Below are 22838 nucleotides of genomic sequence, written 5' to 3'. Positions count from 1 at the left end.
AGAAGCTCCTGGCCAGGTGGTCTTGAGGAGCAAGGAGGAGTTCAGCACGTTGAGATGCAGTTGGCTTTCCAAGTTGGAGGGAAGAGCATAAGGGACACAGGTAAGAGGAAATAGACTAGCGCAGGGGCCATTGAGTAGCAGTCCTTCTAGGACAAGACTTCATCACAACCACTTTCTCTGAGGGAGCTCTGCTTGGGGGATGTTTCAATTCATGAGAAAGGCAAATTCAATGGCTCTCAGGTGAGGTGGGCAACAGGCAGCTACCAACACTCCAGAGAGACCATGTACTTCTACAATAGGGCACAGTCTAGTGAGCAAAGTCCACAGCTCTGGGTTTGATTTCTAGCACTGTCACTTAATACTTGTGTGACCTGAGACATTCACTTAACTCTCTCAGCCTCAACCCAATCTGTAAAACCAGGAGAATGCTTGTTCCCAGTGCCTTACAGAATTGACATGAGCATCGGGAGAGACAGTGGGCACAAAACAGCATTGTCAACTACTTCTTTCTCATCAGTTATCTGGTCATGTTTGTGAAGCTCTCCAGGACTGGGAACATAGCATATGATTTTTTTTAAGTTACTTGATGAATGAATGAACAAACGAATGAGTAAATGAATGAATAATATTCAAAGGCCTTCGACTAAATAATAATCAATCTCCTAACTGTACGGAAAGCCTTTAATTGACTTTGGGGCTGTTTGGCCTGGAGGAGGCTCTGAGTTAGTGGATTCAGTTGGTGTCATGGTAAAGAAGAAACCCTGTGAAGGTGGAGTCATTGACATTATCAGCATAGAGTCCATTATGCTCTCCTTCCCCATACACCTGGAGCCAGACTTGGTCGCCCACCTCCAGATGCAGGAGTACCGAGCCAGAGGCCTGGTCCACATTCTTGTCCTGGTACTGGTCATAGGTGAAGAGCATAGCTTTGTCCTTCTTGAAGAGGCTGACCTTCACATCCTTCATATAGACTGTGATGTGGTAAGAGAAGTAGTACAGCCCAGGAATGTTGCAGTGGAACTTTCCAGTGGAGCCATCATAGTGGCTTTGCAGATTGTAGAAGATCTTGGTAAAGCGAATGGGCACATTGGGGACAGTAACCCGGGTCTCCAATCCCACACTGAATGCTGAGCGGTATACATACGCACTTTCTCCAGGTTCTCCTTTTCTGCCTTGCATTCCTGGAAAGCCTCGAGGACCTTCGGTCCCAGTTACACCAGTTTCACCGGTGTCTCCCTTAGGACCAATAAGACCTAAGGAATAAGAAGACCTCAGTGACCACAGAGAACAGAACTCCTGCCTAGGTTGGTTACAGCCTAAAGTACCGTCCCTGTGACTCCCACTCACAACCTGCTTGACTTACAGAGCAAGAAATCAATAAGAGCTCCCAAAAGGGGAGAGAGATTACTTCCTCCTACTACACCTCCCACAGACAGGCAGGCTCCCATAAATGCATCTCCATCTTTATCTCCTATAGGTCTCTCTCACAGGCCCTCCACCCTGCCAGCCCTTTATGTGCTGGCACTATCAACCTTGGTTTTGCAACTCTGTCCCCTTCATCTAGGATGTCTCTCCTCCTCTATTCTGCCTACCCATCGTTCAAGGCCTAGCTGAAGCTCTGCCTCCTCCTTGAAGCTTTTATTCTTCATCCAGGTCATCAGTGAGCACACTTTCTCCATGCTCTATACTTTAAGTACTTGTTCACATTCAGCTTTGACATTTTTAGAGTAGACTTTCTTGTAGTAACCACCAACAGAGCCTTGCACATCATAACTAGATCGAGACATTTTAACTAGATCAAGACAGAGTTTCCCAAAGGCCGGACTGTGCCCTTGAGGGGGCCTATAGTGAGTGTGGTTGAATGCCACTGGATGGAATGGAAATTAAATAGATAGAAAGAGGAACCAGAATATGAACGTATTCGGAATAGGGATGAGGGTGAAGATAGGAAAGGGGACGGTGAAGGGAGATGCAGATGCAACAAAGTCAAAGTCTTGGTTATAGAGGCACCGCCTATTCTCGTCCTTGGAAGACCAACCCGAAATCCACTTCAGGTTGCTTATGGTTTACATTAAAAAAGCTTTACTTCCTGCCTGTGTCTAGGCCTTAGTTAATAACGAATACCTTCATATAGTTTATATCAATCCAGGAAGTCTGTGATAAAAGAGGTCAAAAATTCTTACCTGGATCTCCTTTCTCACCCTTCTCGCCAGGGGTGCCATCTCTGCCATCACGGCCTGGGGTCCCATTATGGCCTGGATGCCCTGGGATGCCCGCTATCCAACCTGTGCAGGCCCCCTTGGGTGGAGGAAGCAGGACTCCGGGCTCTTCCTCTGTGGTATCCTGGCCATGAATGGGCAAAGCTAATAGCAGTAGAACAGCTCCCAGCAACAGCATTCTGAGCCCTGGAATTCACATGTGCACTGTCAGCCAGGGAGAGACAGACTCTGCACAGCACACCCAGTTGGCACCTACACAGGACTCCATCCATCTCACCAGAGTCCACTTCTACGAACTGCTTCCTCAGCACTTAACTCTTCTAGGAAGACTTTTCTGAATATTGCAGCCCACCTTGATCTCTTTCTGCCCCGAAATTTGTAATACTTCCTATTATTCCCTGTGTGGTCTCCTTTCCTCACCAGGATTATGAATTCAGTGATAGCACGGATGACACTCCTCTAATTTCTCCATATCTGGGCACAGGACCAGGCACAGGGAAAGCTCCAAGAGTCAAATTGCTAAGAATGCATCCTTGAGTTTCCCAAGAATGATGACCCAGATTGCTCCATTCAAAGCTAACCAGTTTCTCTCCCCGGCTCCTTTCTTCTTTTCCTTTCCCTCCTTCTCTCTCATTTTCTGTGTCTATTCCTCCTTCTTACTTTCCTATTCTTTGTCTTCCTTTACCCCTCTCCTGGGGCACATGATTGACCATTTAGTATATTACACTTGCACGCACGCGCGCACACACACACGTACACATTCACACACAGCCTCACCTTGAGTTAAACAGGTAACGAGAGACACATTGTCCCATGAAGACATCCACTGACCCTTTGTTTGCCTGGGCCACCTTTAGCTGCCCCTCCTCCCCTGTCTAATCTCTATTCAGCCTTTAGGACCCAGTTCGGATGTTGCCCAGGCTAGTCTCAAACTCCTGACCTCAGGTGACCGCCTGCCTCGGCCTCCCAAAGTGTTGGGATTAAAGGTATGAGCCACCATCCCTGATCCTTGCCTCTAAATGTCAAACAGTTCTTATTCATGCTAATATTTGGTAAGTATTCCATTTTCTCCTGTTTTTTTTCTATTGTTTGGTATAGTTAAAATTTCACTCTGTAATGTAACTCTGACTTTTTTGTTTTGATGTGTGACCTAAAGTACTCACAGGATTTATCCCCACTTGAAAACTACCTGTTACAACATCTTTAATTGCATTAATCTTTTCTCTCGCTATAGATCTGATGCATCGTTTATCAAATATCAGGCTCTAATATGATCTTATGAGTAAAGTAACAATTGAGAATGAAATGGCAGACAGAGAGGAGAAGAGACACAGAAACAGCAACAGAAACAGGTGCAATCAGGCTGAGCCGCTGCCCCGAAGGTGTCGTGAGTCTTTAAGACCCACTCCTGTCATTTACGTACATTTGTCGCCCTCTACTGATTTGAAGAGTTCAGGAGAGTGTTCTCAATAGCTGCTGGAAATAAAATGAGGAACAGCTTAGGCTTGATTAAGCTCAAGATAAGAAAAAAGAGGTGAGCTGCTTGAGAAGCCAAGGAGAGACCAGCAAAGCTGCTTTGGTATTTAAGGAGAATTCTTGTTCTGAGACTTTAAAGATTTCACGCATCTTTAAACTTTCTCACTGCTTGTCACCTCCGCCCTTTCTTATTATGGCTTTAGCAATAAAACTCCTGAGAACTTTGAGCTCCATGCATGTCTTTCTCCCAAAAAGGGAAGAATCTATGACGCTCTGTCCTTTTCCACTGGGAAACAGGAGGAGAGAATCCAGAATACGTGAACTGGTGGAGGCAGCTAAGGAAGGCCCCAAAGATAAAGGGTGAGTAAGGGTTTACACAAACCTTGGAGAGACGGCAAAGTCAGAGGTCTCTAGAGTTTTCTGGTTCCTCCCTCCTTGTTAAAACAAAGACCCCTTTCTCCTACCCTAAGGGAACACACTTTGTCCCCAACACTTCAGTATTATGGACAGATTTCTCCACAAATAGGAGCAATCAGTCTGAGTTCCATGACAATGGCATGGGGTAGAAGTGCTGAAAATACAAGAGTGGGAATAAGCACAGGAGTCTCAGAAACTTCTGAGACTAAGTATGGATCCTGATTGAAAAAGAAGGTTGCATTCTAACTTAATTCTGGATGAAAAATCAGCAATTAATAACAACTGAAGATCAGTGCAGATGTACCTAATTTTAAAAAATTATTTCAAAATTATTTGTGTTCTGTTTTTATTTTTTATTTATTAGGAGACGGAGTCTTGCTCTATCGCTAGCATCTTGCCCTCTCCAAGTCTCAGGTTCTCCTACATGTTAGAGTCAAAAGCAGGGCTATGGGAAGATTCAGTGAAATAAGTTTTGAAAATGCCTATGAAAATTACACTCTGAGGAACCCTCGCCAATGTCAGTGTTCTCGTGTTTCTCATCTCACATGATCCCATTTAGCAGATTAGGAAGCTGAGTCTGAGACGCTCCACGTTAACACTTTTGGAGACACTGTGATGTGATGGAAGGCTCACAGGTTTGAGAATCAGAACAGAGTCTCTCAGTTTCCTCATCTCTGAAGTTGGGGTCATGTATATAAAATGACAAACATCTAAAAATATCTGTATGTTTCAGATACAGCCATTGTTACACTTCGTTACACTCCCTTCCTTCCTTCCTTCCTTCCTTCCTTCATATCACTGTGAAAGCCAATTGATAGAAGTATGAAGTATTTTATAAACTTATAAAGTGCTCCACACATAAGTTTATAAAAGAGAACGGAAGCAAGCAAATGTGCATGGACCACTGCTATATAGCCATCATCCCTTTGTTGTTGTTGTTGTTGCTGCTGTTGTTATTGTCAAGATGGAGTCTCACTCTGTCACCCAGGCTGGAGTATAGCGGCACGATCTCGGCCCACTGCAACCTCTGCCTTCCAGGTTCAAGCAATTCTCCCGTCTCAGCCTCCCAAGTGGCTAGAACTACAGGCACCCGCCACCACACCCGGTTAATTTTTGTATTTTTAGTAGAGATGGGATTTCACCATATTGGTCAGGCTGGTTTTGAACTCCTGACCTCAGGTGATCTGCCCGCCTCAACATCCCAAAGTTCTGGGATTACAGACATGAGCCACTGCACCCAGCTGCCATCATCCCTTTAACCTCAATTTGACCACACAACTCTGGGAGGTAAGACCCAATTCCTACAGAAGAAATCCAAGGACCAAACAGGTTCAGTAAATTCTGCCCAAAGATAACAAGTAAAAGAGGGCAGAGGTACGATTTGAAGTCCAATTTGCTGTACTGGCTTTGTCCTGCACTGGCTTTCCTGGCAAACCCCTCACTTGCATGGATTTTTTTGCTTTTAAAATTACATAAGCGGATGACCATGATGTTCTTGGGACCCTACAGGGCCATAGTGTGATCATTTATCTTCATGTTAAAATGTATGAGAAATTTCACTTTGACCTACTGGAATTTCAGTTGCAACAGCAGAATCCTGTGAAATGCAGGGACAGGGCCCCATCTGGGACCGGCAGGAGGCAGAGCTATATGGGGGAAAGAGGTCACCAGACCTGGTGCCAACTCCTCCAGCAGAAAAGGTCATGAAAGCACACAGAACTGGCCAGGCACAGTAGCTCACGCCTATAATCCCAGCACTTTGGGCGGCTGAGATGAATGGATCACATGAGGTCAGGAGTTAAAGACCAGCCTGGCTAATATGGTGAAATCCAGTCTCTACCAACAATACAAAAAAANACATATGCACCACCCCCCCACACACACAGACATGCCCATCCACATAAGCACACACACACACACACAAATTCTCAAGGAACTAATACAGGAGAGCATCCCCCCACCACATTTTTAGGATAAGTCTCTCTCCACATGAAGGAGTTTCTGATTGAAATTCTTGATTGAAGGCCGGGCGCGGTGGCTCAAGCCTGTAATCCCAGCACTTTGGGAGGCCAAGGCAGGTGGATCACGAGGTCAAGAGATGGAGACCATCCTGGTCAACATGGTGAAACCCCGTCTCTACTAAAAATACAAAAAAAAAAATAGCTGGGGGTGGTGATGCCTGCCTGTAATCCCAGCTACTCAGGAGGCTGATACAGGAGAATCACTTGAACCTGGGAGGCAGAATTTGCAGTGAGCTGCATTCCAACTTGGGCAACAGAGCAAGACTCTTGTCTCAAAAAAAAATAAAAGCATACAAAATCCTCAAGTGTCGGAACCAAAAGGGACCCCCAAAATCACCTCACCCCTGCTTTGCTTTTACAAATGGGAAATCTGAGGGGAAGAAGTAGGAGTGAAATTATTAGAACCTTAGAGAAGCCAGCTCCCATGCTAGATTTTACATATTATTTATTTTCATCTTACAATAATTCCATGAAGGAAGGAAAATGACCTCAACTTCAGAGATGAGGAAACTGAGTAATTAAGAAAGACTCTGTTCTGACTCCCAAACCCGTGAGCTTTCCATCACATCACAGTGCCTCCGAAAACATTACACGGAGCTTCTCAGACTCAGCTTCCTAATCTGCTAAACAGGATCATGTGAGATGAGGAACAAGAGAACACCGACATTGGCAAGAGTTCCTTGTAGTGTAATTTTCATAGGCATTTTCAAAACTTATTTCACTGAATCTTCCCTTAGCCCTGCTTTTGACTCTGATGTGTAGGAGAACCTGAGACTTGGAGAGCAAAAGATGCTAGCTAATTCAACCACTGGGTTGAACTGCATGTAACTGACATTTTTAAAAGTCAAAATGGGCTGGACACAGTGGTTCATACCTGTTATCCCAGCACTTCGGGAGGCCAAGGTAGGCAGATCACCTGAGGTCAGGAGTTCGAGACCAGACTGGCCAACACGGTGAAACCCTGTCTCTACTGAAAATATAAAAATTAGTCAGGTGTAGTGGCAGGTGCCTGTAATCTCAGCTATTTGGGAGGGCGAGGCAGGAGAATCACTGAACGCATGAGGCAGAGGTTGCAATGAGCCAAGATCACACCATTGCACTCCAGCCTGGGTGACAAGAGTGAAACTCCACCTCAAAAAAATAAATAAATAAATAAATAAAAGTCAAAATGTAAAACATTGGCAGTTTCACATGGTGCAACCCAATAATAAATGGCATAACCAGGAATCAACTCAGCTTTGCCTAGCTCCGAGGAGCTTTGCCTGAGAGCCTTCACTCAGCCCTGAGAGAGCTGTCAATATCTCCATGCCTAACCCACACATATACCCACACCCACACACACACCTCCACCTAGGCACAGGCACACCCACACACCACACCCACACATCCACACACATATGCACCACCCCCACACACACATACACGCCCATCCACGTGAGCATGCAAACACACACACATTCCCACACCCATACACACACCACCACCTAGGCACGGGCACACCCACACAACACACCCACACATCCACACACATACGCACCACCACCCCCACACGCAAACATGCCCATCCACATGAGCGCGCACACACACACACGCACACATTCCCACACCCATACACACACCTCCACCTATGCACAGGCACACCCACACACCACACCCACACATCCACACACATATGCACCCCCACACACACACATACACAACCATCCACGTGAGCACACGCACACACACATTCCCACACCCATACACACACCTCCGCCTAGGCATGGGCAAACCCACACACCACACCCACACATCCATACACATATGCACTGTCCCGCACACCCACAGACATGCCCATCCACATGAGCGCACACACACACATGTGCATTCCCACACCCATACACACACCTCCACCTAGGCACAGGCACACCCACACACCACACCCACACATCCACAGACATATGCACCACCCCCCCACACACACAGACATGCCCATCCACATAAGCACACACACACACACACAAATTCTCAAGGAACTAATACAGGAGAGCATCCCCCCACCACATTTTTAGGATAAGTCTCTCTCCACATGAAGGAGTTTCTGATTGAAATTCTTGATTGAAGGCCGGGCGCGGTGGCTCAAGCCTGTAATCCCAGCACTTTGGGAGGCCAAGGCAGGTGGATCACGAGGTCAAGAGATGGAGACCATCCTGGTCAACATGGTGAAACCCCGTCTCTACTAAAAATACAAAAAAAAATTAGCTGGGCATGGTGGCACGTGCCTGCAACCCAGCTACTCAGGAGGCTGAGGCAGGAGAATTGCCTGAACCCAGGAGGCGGAGGTTTCGGTGAGCCGAGATCGTGCCATTGCACTCCAGCCTGGGTAACAGAGGGAGACCCTGTTCAAAAAAAAAAAAACAAAAGAAAAGACTGGGCGTCGTGGTTCATGCCTGTAATTCCAGCACTTTGGGAGGCCAAGGAGGGCAGATCACCTGAGATCGGGAATTCCAGACCAGCCTGACCAACATGGAGTTCCCAATGTTCTGGACTTCTGTCTACAGATATCCCCAAATCTATAGACAACAGTCATGTCACACTCATGATTGTATCTCGTGAACTCAACCCTGTCTCTACTAAAAATACAAAATTAGATGGTTGTAGTAGTGCATACCTATAATCCCAGCTACTTGGGAGGCTGAGGCAGGAGAATTGCTTGAACCCAGGAGGCAGAGGTGGCAGTGACCCGAGATTGTGCCATTCCACTCCAGCCTGGGCAACAAGAGTGAAACTCCATCTCTAAAAAAAAAAAAAAAAAAAAAACGACAAGGAGCCAGTCTGTGTCTATCCTTAAGGCTCCTCAAGACTGAAGGAAGGGCAGCAGCAGGGACAGCTGAGGAAGCTGCAGGGCTCCCTTTGTGCCTTGGCCTTGCTGAACCAAGCTGACTCCATCATGCTCCTTTGGACATATTCTGCTAGCATAAAGGGACCCCTATCTCCCCAACCTAATTAGGTGGAGCTGGCCTTCCTTCTGTCAAAGTCCCTAAGAGTGAGTTGGTGTCACCCCTTGCGAGGCTTGATCCAAAAACCAGAACTTCCCCGAACAGGGATCCATGTCCTCAAACACAAGAGGAGAGGGGCTGACCAAACCTCTCAAATCCCTCCCACTCTGCCCTTCAGCATCTACAGCTCAGAACTACCAGGATGCCTCAGAAACAGCATTCACTGGGACGAATGGCATTAGGCGTCACAAAAACCAGATCGATCTGGTTTCTTCTGTCAGAAAATGTTTTTTTAATTACGATTTTTCCTAAGTTCCCACTATATGCCAGGGTCTTCTCATTTTATCTCATTAGGCCTTCTTTCTTTATTTTGACACAGTCTCACTCTGTCTCCGAGACTGGAATGCAGTGCTGAGATCTCAGCTCACTGCAACCTCCACCTCCCAGGTTCAGGCAATTCTCCTGCCTCAGCTTCCTCGGTAGCTGGGATTGCTGGCGCCTGTCATCATGCCCGACTAATTTTTGTATTTTTAGTAGAGACAGGGTTTTATCGTGTTGGTCAGGCTGGTCTAGAACTCCTAACCTCAGGTGATCCATCCACCTCAGCCTCCCGAAGTGCTGGGATTACAGGCGTGAGCCACTGCACCCAGCCTCCTTAGATCCTCTTGATGACCCTGTAAGATAACCCCATACCTATAGATATCCCCAAATCTATAGACAACAGTCATGTCACACTCATCATTGCATCTCGTGAACCCAACCCAGTGTCTGGCCCATAGAATCTGCTCAGTAAATATTTGCTGAATAGAATAAAGTGGCAGAGCCGGATTCCAAATGCTGGTCTGAAGTCAGTGCTCAGCTTGGCTTTTCTCACGCTGCCTTCACATAAGCTTCTTCCTTCGCCCTACCTGGTCAAGCTAAAAGACAATGTATTCCCTTATCCCCCTTAATCAAATTGGACTTCATCTATGGACACACCTCCCACCTCACTGACCCTAACTTTTTCTAAGTAGGCATCCTGCCACAGAGTGAACTGGGCAAAATTCAAAAGGATTATTCCAGGCATCTTGGAAGGAATGTCTGAAATAACCCTTTCTCTCTTGGAGCTGTGGGAGAATTGAGGAAGAAGCCTCGTGCATATCTGCCTCCACTAGTGCTGCCCTGGCCAGAGGTTTGCCTGTATCCACCCCCACCCTGCTATGGACAGGTGAGCCAGCCAGAGGCTATGCATGGCATCCCCCACCCAGCCTGGAAGTTCATAGAATTGCTCTTACCCTCCGCTATGGATCGCAAGCACAGACTGCAGTCGGAATGGAAGTGAGGAGGAGATGACCCAGCCTCGACAGCCTGGTACTCATGGGGGCAAGCAGTCCCCACCTCACAATCGTCCTTTCCCATTGGCCAATGCAGTGAGGGCCAGGGGCCAGTGGGCAGGCACATGTACCTGGCAGCTGCCCACAGCCTCCACCCTAGGTAGCCTGCTGCAACCCAGCTTGGGCTTGGGAAGCCAAGTGGAGCTTCAGTCAAAGCACTTCTGTTTCAGGCCTTGGCCCTTATTTTGCTCCCTACAACAGCAAGAGAAGGTGGGACAAGGGTCAAGACCACAGCAGGAAAACAAGATGTTTTTTCTGCATCTGAGAGAGAAACTTCCTAATGTAAATGAATTGCTCAGTGGTCCAGGAGGCCTCTCCCTCCCACAGATGTGCCCTAATAAGTCAGGGACACGAATGATCACATCACAGTCTTGCTCATTGTGCATGACGAAGTGTGAGTCTGTGTAAGTTCAGACAGTGAGTGCTTCAGAAGGGAGAACTGTCAGAGGGGACTGCAATAGGGAAGAAATAGAACACATCCAGCTGGGTGCAGTGGCTCACGCCTATAATCCCAGCACTTTGGGAGGCCCAGGCAGGAGGATCACGATGTCAGCAGTTCGAGATACGTCTGGCCAACACAGTGAAACCCCGTCTCTACTAAAAACACACAAACACACACACAGACACAAAATTAGCCAAATGTGGTTGTGGGCACCTGTAGTCTCAGCTACTTGGGAGGCTGAGGCAGGAAAATTCCTTGAACCCGGGAGATGGAGATTGCAGTGAGCTGAGATCATGCCATTGCACTCCAGCCTGGATGACAGAGTGAGACTCCATCTCAAAAACCGAAAGAAAGAAATAGAACACATCCTCCACTCTCTGTCCTGGACCCTGGATTTAGGAAAGACCTTGTGAATGAATTCTGAGAACTGGGGTGTGGGGAGTGGTGTGGGACTTGGCAAGTTAAAAAGGCCCTGAATTTAAAAGCCTGTGGCCTCGAATTGTAACTCGAATCTAATATAATCAAAAACTTACACAAAATGTGACATTGAAATATCATCTTTCAAGATTTTTTGGTTCCAACATTTAGGAGAACATGTTGAGAGCTACCTCGGGGTGTGTGTGTGTGTGTGTGTGTGTGTGTGTGTGTGTGTGTGAGAGAGAGAGAGAGAGAGAGAGAGAAAGAGAGAGAGAACCTGCTTTGCCAGTTCCTTAAGCATGTATATGCCTACTCTGCCTCTTGTGGATCCCAGCTCTGGCCTAGAAGCAGCCTGGAGGACTGGAAGCTGCCACCGACTTACGTGTTCCTAGAAAGTTTAGGGTTGAAGTGGCAACATTCAACACCTTGGACTTTCTTGGCACACTCACGTTTTGTGTTTGAAGGGAAGGATCAGAGGCGGTTCTTGCAAGCCACACATTCTGATGAATTAAATTATGACCCCAGCAAGGGTTTGGGACGCCAGCAACAACTTCAACAAGACATCCAAAACAGAATTTTCCCAGGCAGGGGCAGGGCAAGTGTCTGCCTGCCCCCAAATATCATCTCCACAGTCCATGCAGAGCCTTAAATTCTACCAGGAAAGTCAAGTCCACCGTTGTTAAAGTAAAGAGCTGATCTAAAGCCTTGGCCTCCTGCTAATGTCCAAATATTTCTAGAGAAGTCACATTAGGACACTGAGATTAGAGACATGAGAGACTTTCCAAGGGCCCCCAGCTTATATAAGTGGCCCATGAAAATGAGGTTCCATATAGTTTAGCAGGCTGATTGAACCAAGAAGAAAACAAAGAGGAACAGAAGCAACTGTCAATTACATCATTGTTTCATTTGTTATAGTGTTTCCTATTTATTTTTGGTTTGTGTTACTGTCTGTTGCTATTTATTAGAATGTAAACTTCAGGTCAGGTGCAGTGGCTCACACCTGTAATCCCAATACTTTCAGAGGCTGAGACAGGCAGATCACCTGAGGTCAGGAGTTCGAGACCAGCCTAGCCAAAATGGTGAAATCCCATCTCTACTAAAAATACAAAAATAGCTGGGCATGGTGGCACATGCCTGCAGTCTCAACTACTTGGAAGGTTGAGGCAGGAGAATCACTTGAACCCAGGAGGTAGAGGCTGCAGTGAGCCGACATCGCACCACTGCACTCCAGCCTGGGTGACAAGAGTAAAACTCTGTCTCAAAAAAAAAAAAAAAAAAAATGGCCAGCATGGTGGCTCACACCTGTAATCCCAGCACTTTGGGAGGCCGAGGTGGGCAAATCACTAGGTCAGGAGTTTGAGACCAGCCTGGCCAACATGGTGAAACCCCACCCCTACTAAAAATACAAAAAATTAGCTGGGCATGGTAGCTCCCAGCTACTCGGAAGGCTGAGGCAAGAGAATCCCTTGAACCCTGGAGGCAGAGGTTGCAATGAGCCAAGATCGTGCCACTGCACACTCCGGCCCAAGCAACAGTGCGAGACTCTGTCTCCAAAAAAAAAATGTAAACTTCAGTACAGCAGAAATTTTGCACAAAGTAGGCAATAATAAATGTTGAATTAGTAAATAAATGAATGACCATATTCCATTTCCCTTTGGTGATAACTATTATTGTCTTTCATTTTACAGATAAGGAATCTAGAGTTCAATGAGGGTAAGTAATTTGTTTAAGGCACAAATCTGAGATTTGAACCAGATCTGTCTAATGACAAAATCCATATGCTTTCTAATTCCCCACGTCCTTCACCCCTCCTGATGGACTGTGAGGCCTCAAGGTTGATGTATGTGACTCAGGGTTGGCATAAAAAGTATTTTCTTTGGCCAGGCATGGTGGCTCATGCCTATAATCCCAGCATTTTAGGAGGCCAAGGCGGGCAGATCATCTGAGGTCAGGAGTTTGAGACCAGCCTGACCAACATGGTGAAACCTCATTTCTACTAAAAATTCAAAAAAAGTAGACAGGTGTGGTGGTATGCGCCTGTAGTCCCAGCTACTCCAGAGGCTGAGGCAGGAGAATCGCTTGAACCAGGTAGGCAGAGATTGCAGTGAGCTGAGATCAAGCCATTGCACTCCAGCCTGGGGAACGGAGTGAGACTCCGTCTCAAAAAAAGAAAAAGTATTTTCTTCTAACCTTATAAGAATGCAGCTGGCTAGAGCAGGCTTTATCTATTGCACAAGGTGGAATAACTTTAGCCCCAAAACCACACCAAGACTGTGCTGGGTCTGGCTGTGGCTGTCAGCCAGTGACATTGTGAAAGACTGTCATTTTGTAAGGCCTCAGGGAAATCTGCCATCCACCACAAAGGCTGTCATGTAGAAAGAGGCAGTTCTGTGGCTTACCGGTTAAAGACTGTAACTGAAAAATGTTCAGTCAGAAATGCCTTGAGGCTAGTCTTTTTCCCAGGACAGAACTATTACTACCTAGACTGTAATAACCAAATAAATGCAAATAAATCGTTTCCTCCAGGGTGCTGTAGCTACAGTTCAAGCTCTTGTTAGTGTGTGAGTTGGGATACTGAAACAGGCCAAACCATGTACTTTCTCTTAAGTATGGTTAAGTATTGCCATATATTTTTGCTTATTATTTTTAAAAATAATTTTAACTGAAGTAACCAAGCAAGATAATAATGCAGAAGATTGGAGCAAGGTGGTAGAGACCACGTGCCCGGCAGCAATCTACGCCATCCCCAAATCCCTGGACATGGCAAGAAAAGAGAACATTTCTTTTTTGTTTGTTTTTGTTTTTGTTTTTTGAGATGGAGTTTCTCACTTGTTGCTCAGGCTGGGGTGCAATGGCACGATCTCAGCTCACCACAACCTCCGCCTCTCCGGGTTCAAGCAATTCTCCTGCGTCAGCCTCCCAAGATTGGAATTGCAGGTATGCGCCACCACACCCAGCTGATTTTGTGTTTTTAGTAGAGATGGGGTTTCTCCATGTTGGCCAGGCTGGTCTCAAACTCCTGACCTCAGGTGATCCACCCGCCTCAGCCTCCCAAAGTGCTGGGAATACAGGTATGAGCCACCATGCCCAGCCAGGAGAACATTTCTTTATCTCTTCTGAAGACATGGTTGCAGCTGCACTTCTTCCAGGGTATCTCGGATGATAATTTAAGTATCTGGTTTGCCATTGCATGCTTTGGACTGTCACCTCCTTCCACCGGCCAGAACACCATGATGATTCAAGCCCAGTCAATGCAGGTAGACAACGCTGCATGTATACTTTTGAAAGCCTATGTCCCTGGACCACTCTAAAAATTGTACTAGCCAAGAAATTTGTTACAATAATTTCAGAAGGGTGGAGAAGCAAAAGGAAATAGCACTGCCTAAGGACCAGGAATGGGTGACTGTCCCTGGATCATAGCCTATGAGCCTGCGCTTACCACATGTCTTGCTAGCTGCCCCACCATTGCCACTGACAGCAGCCACTGTCACTGCCACCCCTAATGGCACTCACTGAAACACAGTAACTCCTCCCTTCTTCCCCACTTCAGTCTTTCCACAGTTGTTTCCCATGTGCACAACCTAACTGGTACCCATCTGGCAAAGGAATGTAGAATGTGTCATTTCAGGCATCAAGCTCAGGAAAACAAAAGGGATTATGGAGAGGTGAATGGAGGGCTAAGCACCAACAGACCTGATCTGGTATAGGTCACAATGTCAAAAAAGAAGTGACACCCAAGGAAACAAAACTAACAGAAAAAAAGATGAAGCTTAAGAATAAGTATAATTATTGTATTTAGAAAGATGTGGGCCGGGCGCGGTAGCTCACGCCTATAATCCTAGCACTTTGGGAGGCCAAGGTGGGTGGATCACCTGAGGTCAGGAGTTCAAGACCAGCCTGGCCATGATGGTGAAACCCCATCTTTAAAAAAAAAAGAAAGAAAAAAAAAAAGAAAGACGTGATAGGGAGGCCGGGCGCAGTGGCTCACCCCTATAATCCCAGCAGTTTGGGAGGCTGAGGTGGGTGGATCACCTGAGGTCAGGAGTTTGACATCAGTCTGACCAACATGGAGAAACCCCGTCTCTACTAAAAATACAAAATTAGCTGGGCATGGTGGCGCATGCCTGTGATCCAGCTACTCAGGAGGCTGAAGCAGGAGAATCACTTGAACCCGGGAGGCAGAGGTTGAGGCAGAGGTTGTGGTGAGCCAAGATCACACCATTGTACTGGAATGAAACTCTATCTAAAGAAGGAAAGAAAGAAAGAGAGAGAGAAGGAAGGAAGGAAGGAAGGAAGGAAGGAAGGAAGGAAGGAAGGAAGGGAGGGAGGGAGGGAGGGAGGGAGGGAGGGAGGGAAGGAAAGAAAGGGAAAGAAAGAAAGAAGGAAAGGAAGGAAGGAAGGAGAGAAAGAAAAAAGTGATAGGAATGAGCACACATGAAAATAATTGAGTCTAGTCTGCCCACAGTAAAAGATGAAAATAAATTTCTGTTTTTTTGCCACCAAGTTTGTGGTGATTTGTTATGGCAATCTTAGGAAACTAATGCAGGATCTAGGGCCAGTGAAGAGTCCTTACATATGACAACAAAAGCACGATCCATTAAAGAAAAAAATAGAAAGTGAGATTTCAACAAAACTAAAACATTTGCTCTGTGAAACATCCTGTTAAGAGAAGGAAAAGGCACTCTATGGATTGGAAGAAAATACTTGCAAGCCGTATTTGAGGCAAGAGATTTGGATCTAGATTGTATAAAGAACTCTCAAAACTAAATGGTAAAAAAATTCAATTAGAAAATGGACAAAGGACATAAACAGTTATTTCACCAAGTAGAAAACACAAATGACAAACAAGCACATGCAAAGATATTCGGCATTATTAACCATTAGGGAAACACAAATGAAAATCACCATGAGATATCACTATATACCTACTACAATGGCTAAAATTAAAAACAGAAATACTATAACGGTGGATACATGTGGTTAGATACAATTGTCAAAACCCATAGAATGTACAATACTAGGCCGGGCACGGTGGCACATGCCTGTAATCCCAGCACTTTGGAAGACCGAGGCGGGTGGATCACCTGAGGTCAGGAGTTTGAGACAAGCCTCGTCAATATGGTAAAACCCCATCTCTACTAAAAATACAAAATTAGCTGGGTGTGGTGGTGCATGCCTGTAATCCCAGCTACTCGGAAGGCTGAGACAAGAGAATCACTTGAACCCAGGAGGCAGAGCTTGCAGTAAGCTGAGATCGCACCACTGCACTCCAACTTGGGCAAAAAAGAGTGAAACTCTGTCTCATTTTAAAAATGAAAAGATAGAAAGAAAATGTACAACACTAAATTAACCCTAATACAAACTGTGGACTTCAGATGATTAAAAGAACAAAAAGACATGGAGAATAGAGAACAGAAACTTTTTTTTGAATTAAAAATAGTGAGAATGGCTGGGTGCAATGGTGCATGCCAGTAACCCAGCACTGCGGGAGGCCAAGGCAGGTGGATCACTTGAGGCCAGGAGTTTGAGACCAGCCTGGGCAACAGGGTGGAACTCCGCCTCTACTAAAAATACACACACACAAAAAAAATCAGCCATGGCTGGTAGTACTCACCTATAGTCCCAGCTACTTAGGAGGCTGAGGTGTGAGGATCGCTTGAGCCTGGGAGACAGAGGTTGCAGTGAGCCGAGATCGCGCCAGTGCAATCCAGCCTGGGCAACTGAGCAAGACCCTAGCTCAAAAAAAAAAAGTTAAAATACTAAATTTGGGCAAGAATGCATAAAAATAGATCATTCATATTTTGCTGGTGGAAATGGAAAATAATGCAGCCACTCTGAAAAACAGTTTCACAGTTTATTTGAAGATTAAATAGCAGGCCAGGCATGGTAGCTCACGCCTGTAATCCCAGCACTTTGGCAGGCCAAGGTGGGCAGATCACCTGAGGCCAGGAGTTCAAGACCAGCCTGGTCAACACGGTGAAATCTTGTCTCTACTAAAAATACAAAAAACTTAGCCGGGCATGGTGACAAGCACCTGTAATCCCAGCTACTCGGAGACTGAGACAGGAGAATCACTTGAACCCGAGAGGCAGAGGTCGCATTGAGCCAAGAACATACCATTGCACTCCAGCCTGGGCAACAAGAGTAAGACTCCATCTCAAAAAAAAAAAAAAAAAAATTAATAGCAGTAACATCAGTGGCTCACACCAGCAATCCCAACACTTTGGGAGGCCGAGGCAGGTGGATCACCTGAGGTCAGGAATTTAAGACCAGCCTGACCAACATGGAGAAACCTCATCTCTACTAAAAATAAAAAATTAGCTGGGCGTGATGGTCCATGCCTGTAATCCCAACTGCTTGGGAGGCTGAGGCAAGAGAATGGCTTGAAACTTGGAAGCAAAGGTAGCAGTGAGCCGAGATCGCACCATTGCACTCCAGCCTGGGCAACAACAGTGAAGCTCCATCTCAAAAAAAAAAAAAAAGAAAGAAAAATAGCAGTAACACTCCTGGGCGTTTATCTCAAAGAACTAAACACTATGTCCATACAAAAACCTGTACATAAACATCTGAACATCCCTGTACTTATATGTCTTTGCTCATTTGTGAGTAAATATTTAGGATAAATTTCTAGAACTGGAATTGCAAGGTAAAGAGATATGCACATCTTAAATTGATAGTTATTGTAAACTGAATCTCAAGAATCCAGTATTGATTTATATTTCTCCCAATGTAGCATGAGAGTACTCATTTCTCTATACCCTCACCAATACTCAATACTGTCAAACTTAAATATATGGTATTCTAATAGATTGTGTTTAAAAGCATCTCTTTTATTTGTATTTCTTCTATTAAATACATCATATATTTATTGATTACATGTATTTTATCCTGGAATTGTTTATTTCCTTGTCTATTTTTTATTGAATTATTCTTATTAATTTTGAAAATATTTTTATGAATATGTAATAAATGTACATATTTTTTAGATACATGTAATATTTTAACAAATTCACATAATGTGTAAGGATCTAATGAGGTCGGGTGCAGTGGCTCACGCCTAAAATCCCAGCACTTCAGGAGGCCAAAGTGGATGGATCACCTGAGATCAGGAGTTTGAGACCAGCCTGACCAACATAGTGAAACCCCGTCTCTGCTAAAAATACAAAAATTAGCTGGGCATGGCAGTGGGCACCTGTAACCCCAGCTATTCTGGAGGCTGAGACAGGAGAATTGCTGGAACCCGGGAGGTGGAGGTTGTCCCATTAGGGACCGTAATTCCTACCCCTCCTTGAAGTGAGGAGTGACCATGTGACTAAGTTTTTACTAATGAAATGTGAGAGAAGGTGATGTGTGCCACCTCCAGGTTGAGTCATAAAATATTGCACATGTGATCCTTCAGTCTCTTTCCCCTACCTGTGAACACAGATATGACTGTGACTCAGTTTTGACCATACAGACAAAGACATTGTTCTAGGGCATGATGGAAAACCCATATGGAAGAAGCTTGAAAATCATGAATAACTGCATGGAGCAAGCAGTCTTCCAATCTGTCCTGGACTGTGATATGAGATAGAAGTAAACTTAAGGCCGGCTGCAGTAGCTCACACCTGTAACCCCAGCACTTTGGGAGACCAAGGCAGGTGAATCAATGGCGGTCAGAAGTTCAAGACCAGCCTGACCAACATGGTGAAACCCTGTCTCTACTAAAAATACAAAAATCAGTCAGGCGTGGCGGCACATGCCTGTAATCCCAGCTACTCAGGGGGCTGAGACAGGAGAATCGCTTGAAACTGGGAGGCAGAGGCTGCAGTGAGCCAAGATCGTACCACTGCACTCCAGCCTGAGCAACAGAGTGAGACTCCATCGAAAAAAAAAAAAAAAAAAAAAGAAGAAGAAGTTAACTTATTGTTTAAGTCATTATACGGCCGAGTCTCTGGTATAGCAGCTTACTAACACACATGCCATGTGGCACTCCACCATGACTTCTGAGTTCAAAGAGATTGGAAAATGACGGGGTTAATAAAGTATGCAAATTTCCCTCCTATAGAATTTCTCTGAGCCTGGATAATTTTTTTTTCCTGTAGAACAACTTGAAGGAGAAAACTGCTGATCTCTTGTATTCTCTTGCTTATTCTGAAAAACACTCTGGAAATGCTGATTTGGAGGATTTCTACTTCCTTTAAATATTGCATAATGCATAGCTAGGGTTTAGTTTGTATTCAGAACACCACGAAATTGTACAGATTCAAAGCTGCCTTTAGTCCCACCATTCCATTCAAAGGCTGTTATCTGAGTCCCTCTGGGGGACAATAGTAAAATTATAACACTGTAGAGGATATTAACAATTTTTCCAAAAGTTTTACGAGACTTTAAACTCATTGCTCTGTATTCTTCCTCATCTAAACAAGAGGAAAGATGACAAAAGTTTCTCCCACAGAAGAGTCATTCATTTTTTTAATCTTACTTTCAAAGGGCTTTAAGAAAGCCTCCTTTATAAGGGAGGCCTCCTTTATAAGGGTAATAATCCCATTCATGAAGGCTCTGCCCTCACGACCTGATCACCTCCCTATGTCCCCACCTTCTAACACCATCACGCTGGGGGTTAGGATTTCAACAAGTGAATTTGGTGGGTGCACAAACATTCAGACCATAGCAGAGGTCAAAGCAGAGAGGCCTGCTGAAAAACTTTTTAATGTATTCTAATGCATTCAGTGTGTTAAGTTAGTCACTCACACACACACACACACACACACACACACACACACACAGAAACACACACGTCAAGATTGCATAAATGTGTACTATAAAAAGTGTGAGAATACAACACCACAGATTGTGGAAGACCATGTTTTCTTTTGACTGGGGAGACATGTCCATTGCTGTTAATGCTGCAAAGGGCTCTGTGTGCTTTTTAAAATTCCAATCTGTTGCATTTACATGCCTGGGTTGGATCTAAAGCAGCTTTCCCCCTTGGGAAAGGCATCCCCGTGATATTTCAATGGTTGCTGAATGCAGCTGGAGGCAGTCACGGTTGGTGACGCCCGGAGCCCACTCCCCACCGTGCTGGTCGTAGAACTTCTGCACTCCATTCCCACAAGCAGGTGTCTGCTCTGCTCTTCTCCACCTCCTTTTTCAACTGAAGTTTCCTGTGCATCACAGCCTGCTGGTCTCAACCCTCCTCCATCCCTACAGATGTTTAAGAAGCAGGAATCAAAAGGTGAAGGAAGGAGGGACTCGCCTTCAGTAGACAAATGAAAATAAGGGCAGGAGAAGAAGAAAGTTGGGAAGGTGCTTAAGATATCCAGAAATGTAAGCTGTGTTTGGAACAGTTAAGTCAGGAGAAGCACAGGACTCCTGAGGTTGCCCCCTACTATCTTGCAGACCTGCGGCAGGAACAGATGAGACAGGATCTGTCAAGCACCAGGGTCAGCCCGTAAACTTAGTGCCTTTCTGAACCCTGCAACCCAGCAGCCCCATCAACTCATCCTCCCTGCCTTGCACACCTGTGCCCCTATACCTGAGCTCATGCTATTCCCCCTGCCAGGGCGCCCTTCTCCTTCTCCACCAGAAGACACTTGCCTGTAAGACCCAGTTCCAATGTCACCCCTTCCTCACTGTATCAGGAAGAGTCAGTGATGGGTGTTCTGTGCTCCCAGAGAATTTGTCACATTGTGTTGTGATCATGTTCCCACATCTGTCTTCACCACAGGACTGAAAGCTTCACTCATCTTCATACCTCCCTGGTCTCTACCTGGTGGCAGGCCGTCCTCGGGGCAAAGAAGTGCTCAGAAAAAAAGGTACTGAATAAACAGAATGTATACACACAACATATGTACATACATATGTACACATATATATAAACGTTCTGATGGTCAAATGGAACAATGTGGGCTGAAGGATAATGCAGGTAGAAGAACCTAAGCTGACAGATTATTGATTTGGGAGGAACTTTATTTTATTGTGCAAACAGTCTACAACTTCAAAACAAGAAACGCGGCTGGGCGCAGTGGTTCACGCCTGTAATTCTAGCACTTTGGGAGGCCGAGTCGGGTGGATCACGAGGTCAGGAGTTCAAGACCAGCCTGGACAAGATGGTGAAACCCCGTCTCTAATAAAGATACAAAAATTATCCAGGTGTGGTGGCGGTCTCCTGTAAGCCCAGCTACTTGGGAGGCTGAGGCAGGAGAATCACTTGAACCCAGGGGGTGAAGATTGCAGTGGGCCGAGATCGTGCCACTGCACTCCAGCCTGGGCAACAGAGCGAGTCTTTGTCTGAAAAAAATAAATAAATAAGAAAGGCACTGTGTTGTTAGGAAGGGTAGTGGGAGAGGGTGGCCCCACAAAACACCGGGAAGTTCTAAAGAATTGGAAAGAGGAACACTCTGCGGGAAACTATTTCGAGGACCTCTCCCTAAGAGTTTGTCTCTTAGCCTCTGCCCTTTTTTGGCCACATCATCAAAGAGCATCTTTATGAACAAAGTGAGACACGTTATTTTTGTTTTCTTGAATCCTAAAGTGATCTTTTCGACCCCTGTGAGGTGTTTGTGACCCACTCCATTCCAGAAACAGACCAGGAAACTGAAGACTCCACCGGATACCTCATGCAGTGAAAAAGTGAAATCAAATCACCCCTAAAAATTCCAAAACTGACTGAATCCTAGCAAAGCTCTAAGCAACTCCAAAGCTAAGTGTGCTCCATTAAGCCATGGTCCTCAGCTTCCACACCTCCGCACCCCCCACCCCACGTCTGCTCCGTGGTGCAGGGTCACCATGGGCTCCTTCCTGCGCTCCTGGGCTCCTGTCAGCATTCTTTTAGCAACGGGTCTCCACCCTGAGAATGACAGTCGGCGTCAGTAGCAGCAGTTGGCTCCAGCTTGCCATTTTCCCAGCACTTGCATAACCAGCCTGATGGTGCCCATTCAGAGACACCTGCGCGGGCTGGCCCCGTCCTCTCCCCAGCCCAGAGTTCCGCATACAGCTCCCAGACTCCGGACTCTCAGACTCTGCCTGCTCCTCAGAGAACGAACCACCAGCCCTGGGGCCATCTTCAAACTTCTGAGTTTTGATTATTCCAACTTCTTCTTTATGTTCCCTTAGCTCTTGAGGTAGTAGCTGCTTCTTGCAATTGAAATCTCCGTAATACTTCAATATCATTCTTTTTTTTTTTTTTTTATAGTTAGGTAACAATTCTTTATATTAAATTTTCTGTTAAAATAATTGGTGTGGGTCGGGCGTGGTGGCTCATGCCTGTAATCCCAGCACTTTGGGGGCTGAGGTGGGCGGATCACGAGGTCAGGAGTTGGAGACCAGCCTGGCTAACATCTGAAACCCCATGTCTACTAAAAATACAAAAAATTAGCCCGGCACGGTGGCACGCACCTGTAATTCTAGCTACTCGGGAGGCTGAGGCAGGAGAATTGCTTGAACCTGGGAGGCAGAGGTTGCAGTAAACCGAGATCGCGCCACTGCACTTCAAGCTGGGCGACAGGGCAAAA

At 45.8% G+C, this 22838-nt stretch overlaps 1 protein-coding gene across 1 annotated transcript; it reads right to left on the bottom strand.

Moving 5' to 3' along the window:
- Nucleotides 1-6: 6 nt before the first annotated feature.
- Nucleotides 7-10467, bottom strand: ADIPOQ (adiponectin, C1Q and collagen domain containing). Its single transcript, XM_017538436.2, has 3 exons — nt 10386-10467; nt 2184-2405; nt 7-1253 (listed from the first exon to the last, which is right to left on the bottom strand). The coding sequence occupies exons 2-3, from the start codon at nt 2395-2397 to the stop codon at nt 733-735; spliced, it is 735 nt and encodes a 244-aa protein (XP_017393925.1). The 5' UTR covers nt 2398-2405; nt 10386-10467; the 3' UTR covers nt 7-732.
- Between the last annotated feature and the right edge of the window lie 12371 nt (nt 10468-22838).

Source organism: Cebus imitator, unplaced genomic scaffold (genome assembly GCF_001604975.1).
Source record: "Cebus imitator isolate Cc_AM_T3 unplaced genomic scaffold, Cebus_imitator-1.0 Scaffold111, whole genome shotgun sequence".
Lineage (NCBI taxonomy): Eukaryota > Metazoa > Chordata > Mammalia > Primates > Cebidae > Cebus > Cebus imitator.
Note: the sequence above shows the minus strand (reverse complement) of the source record. Positions and strands in the feature narration are given on the sequence as shown.

Excerpts from the sequence above, each read along its gene's own strand:
- ADIPOQ (XM_017538436.2), bottom strand. The coding sequence starts at position 2,397 with ATGCTGTTGCTGGGAGCTGTTCTACTGCTATTAGCTTTGCCCATTCAT. Across the intron at positions 1,254-2,183 it reads GGGTGAGAAAGGAGATCCAG|GTCTTATTGGTCCTAAGGGA; the intron begins GTAAGAATTTTT and ends CTTATTCCTTAG.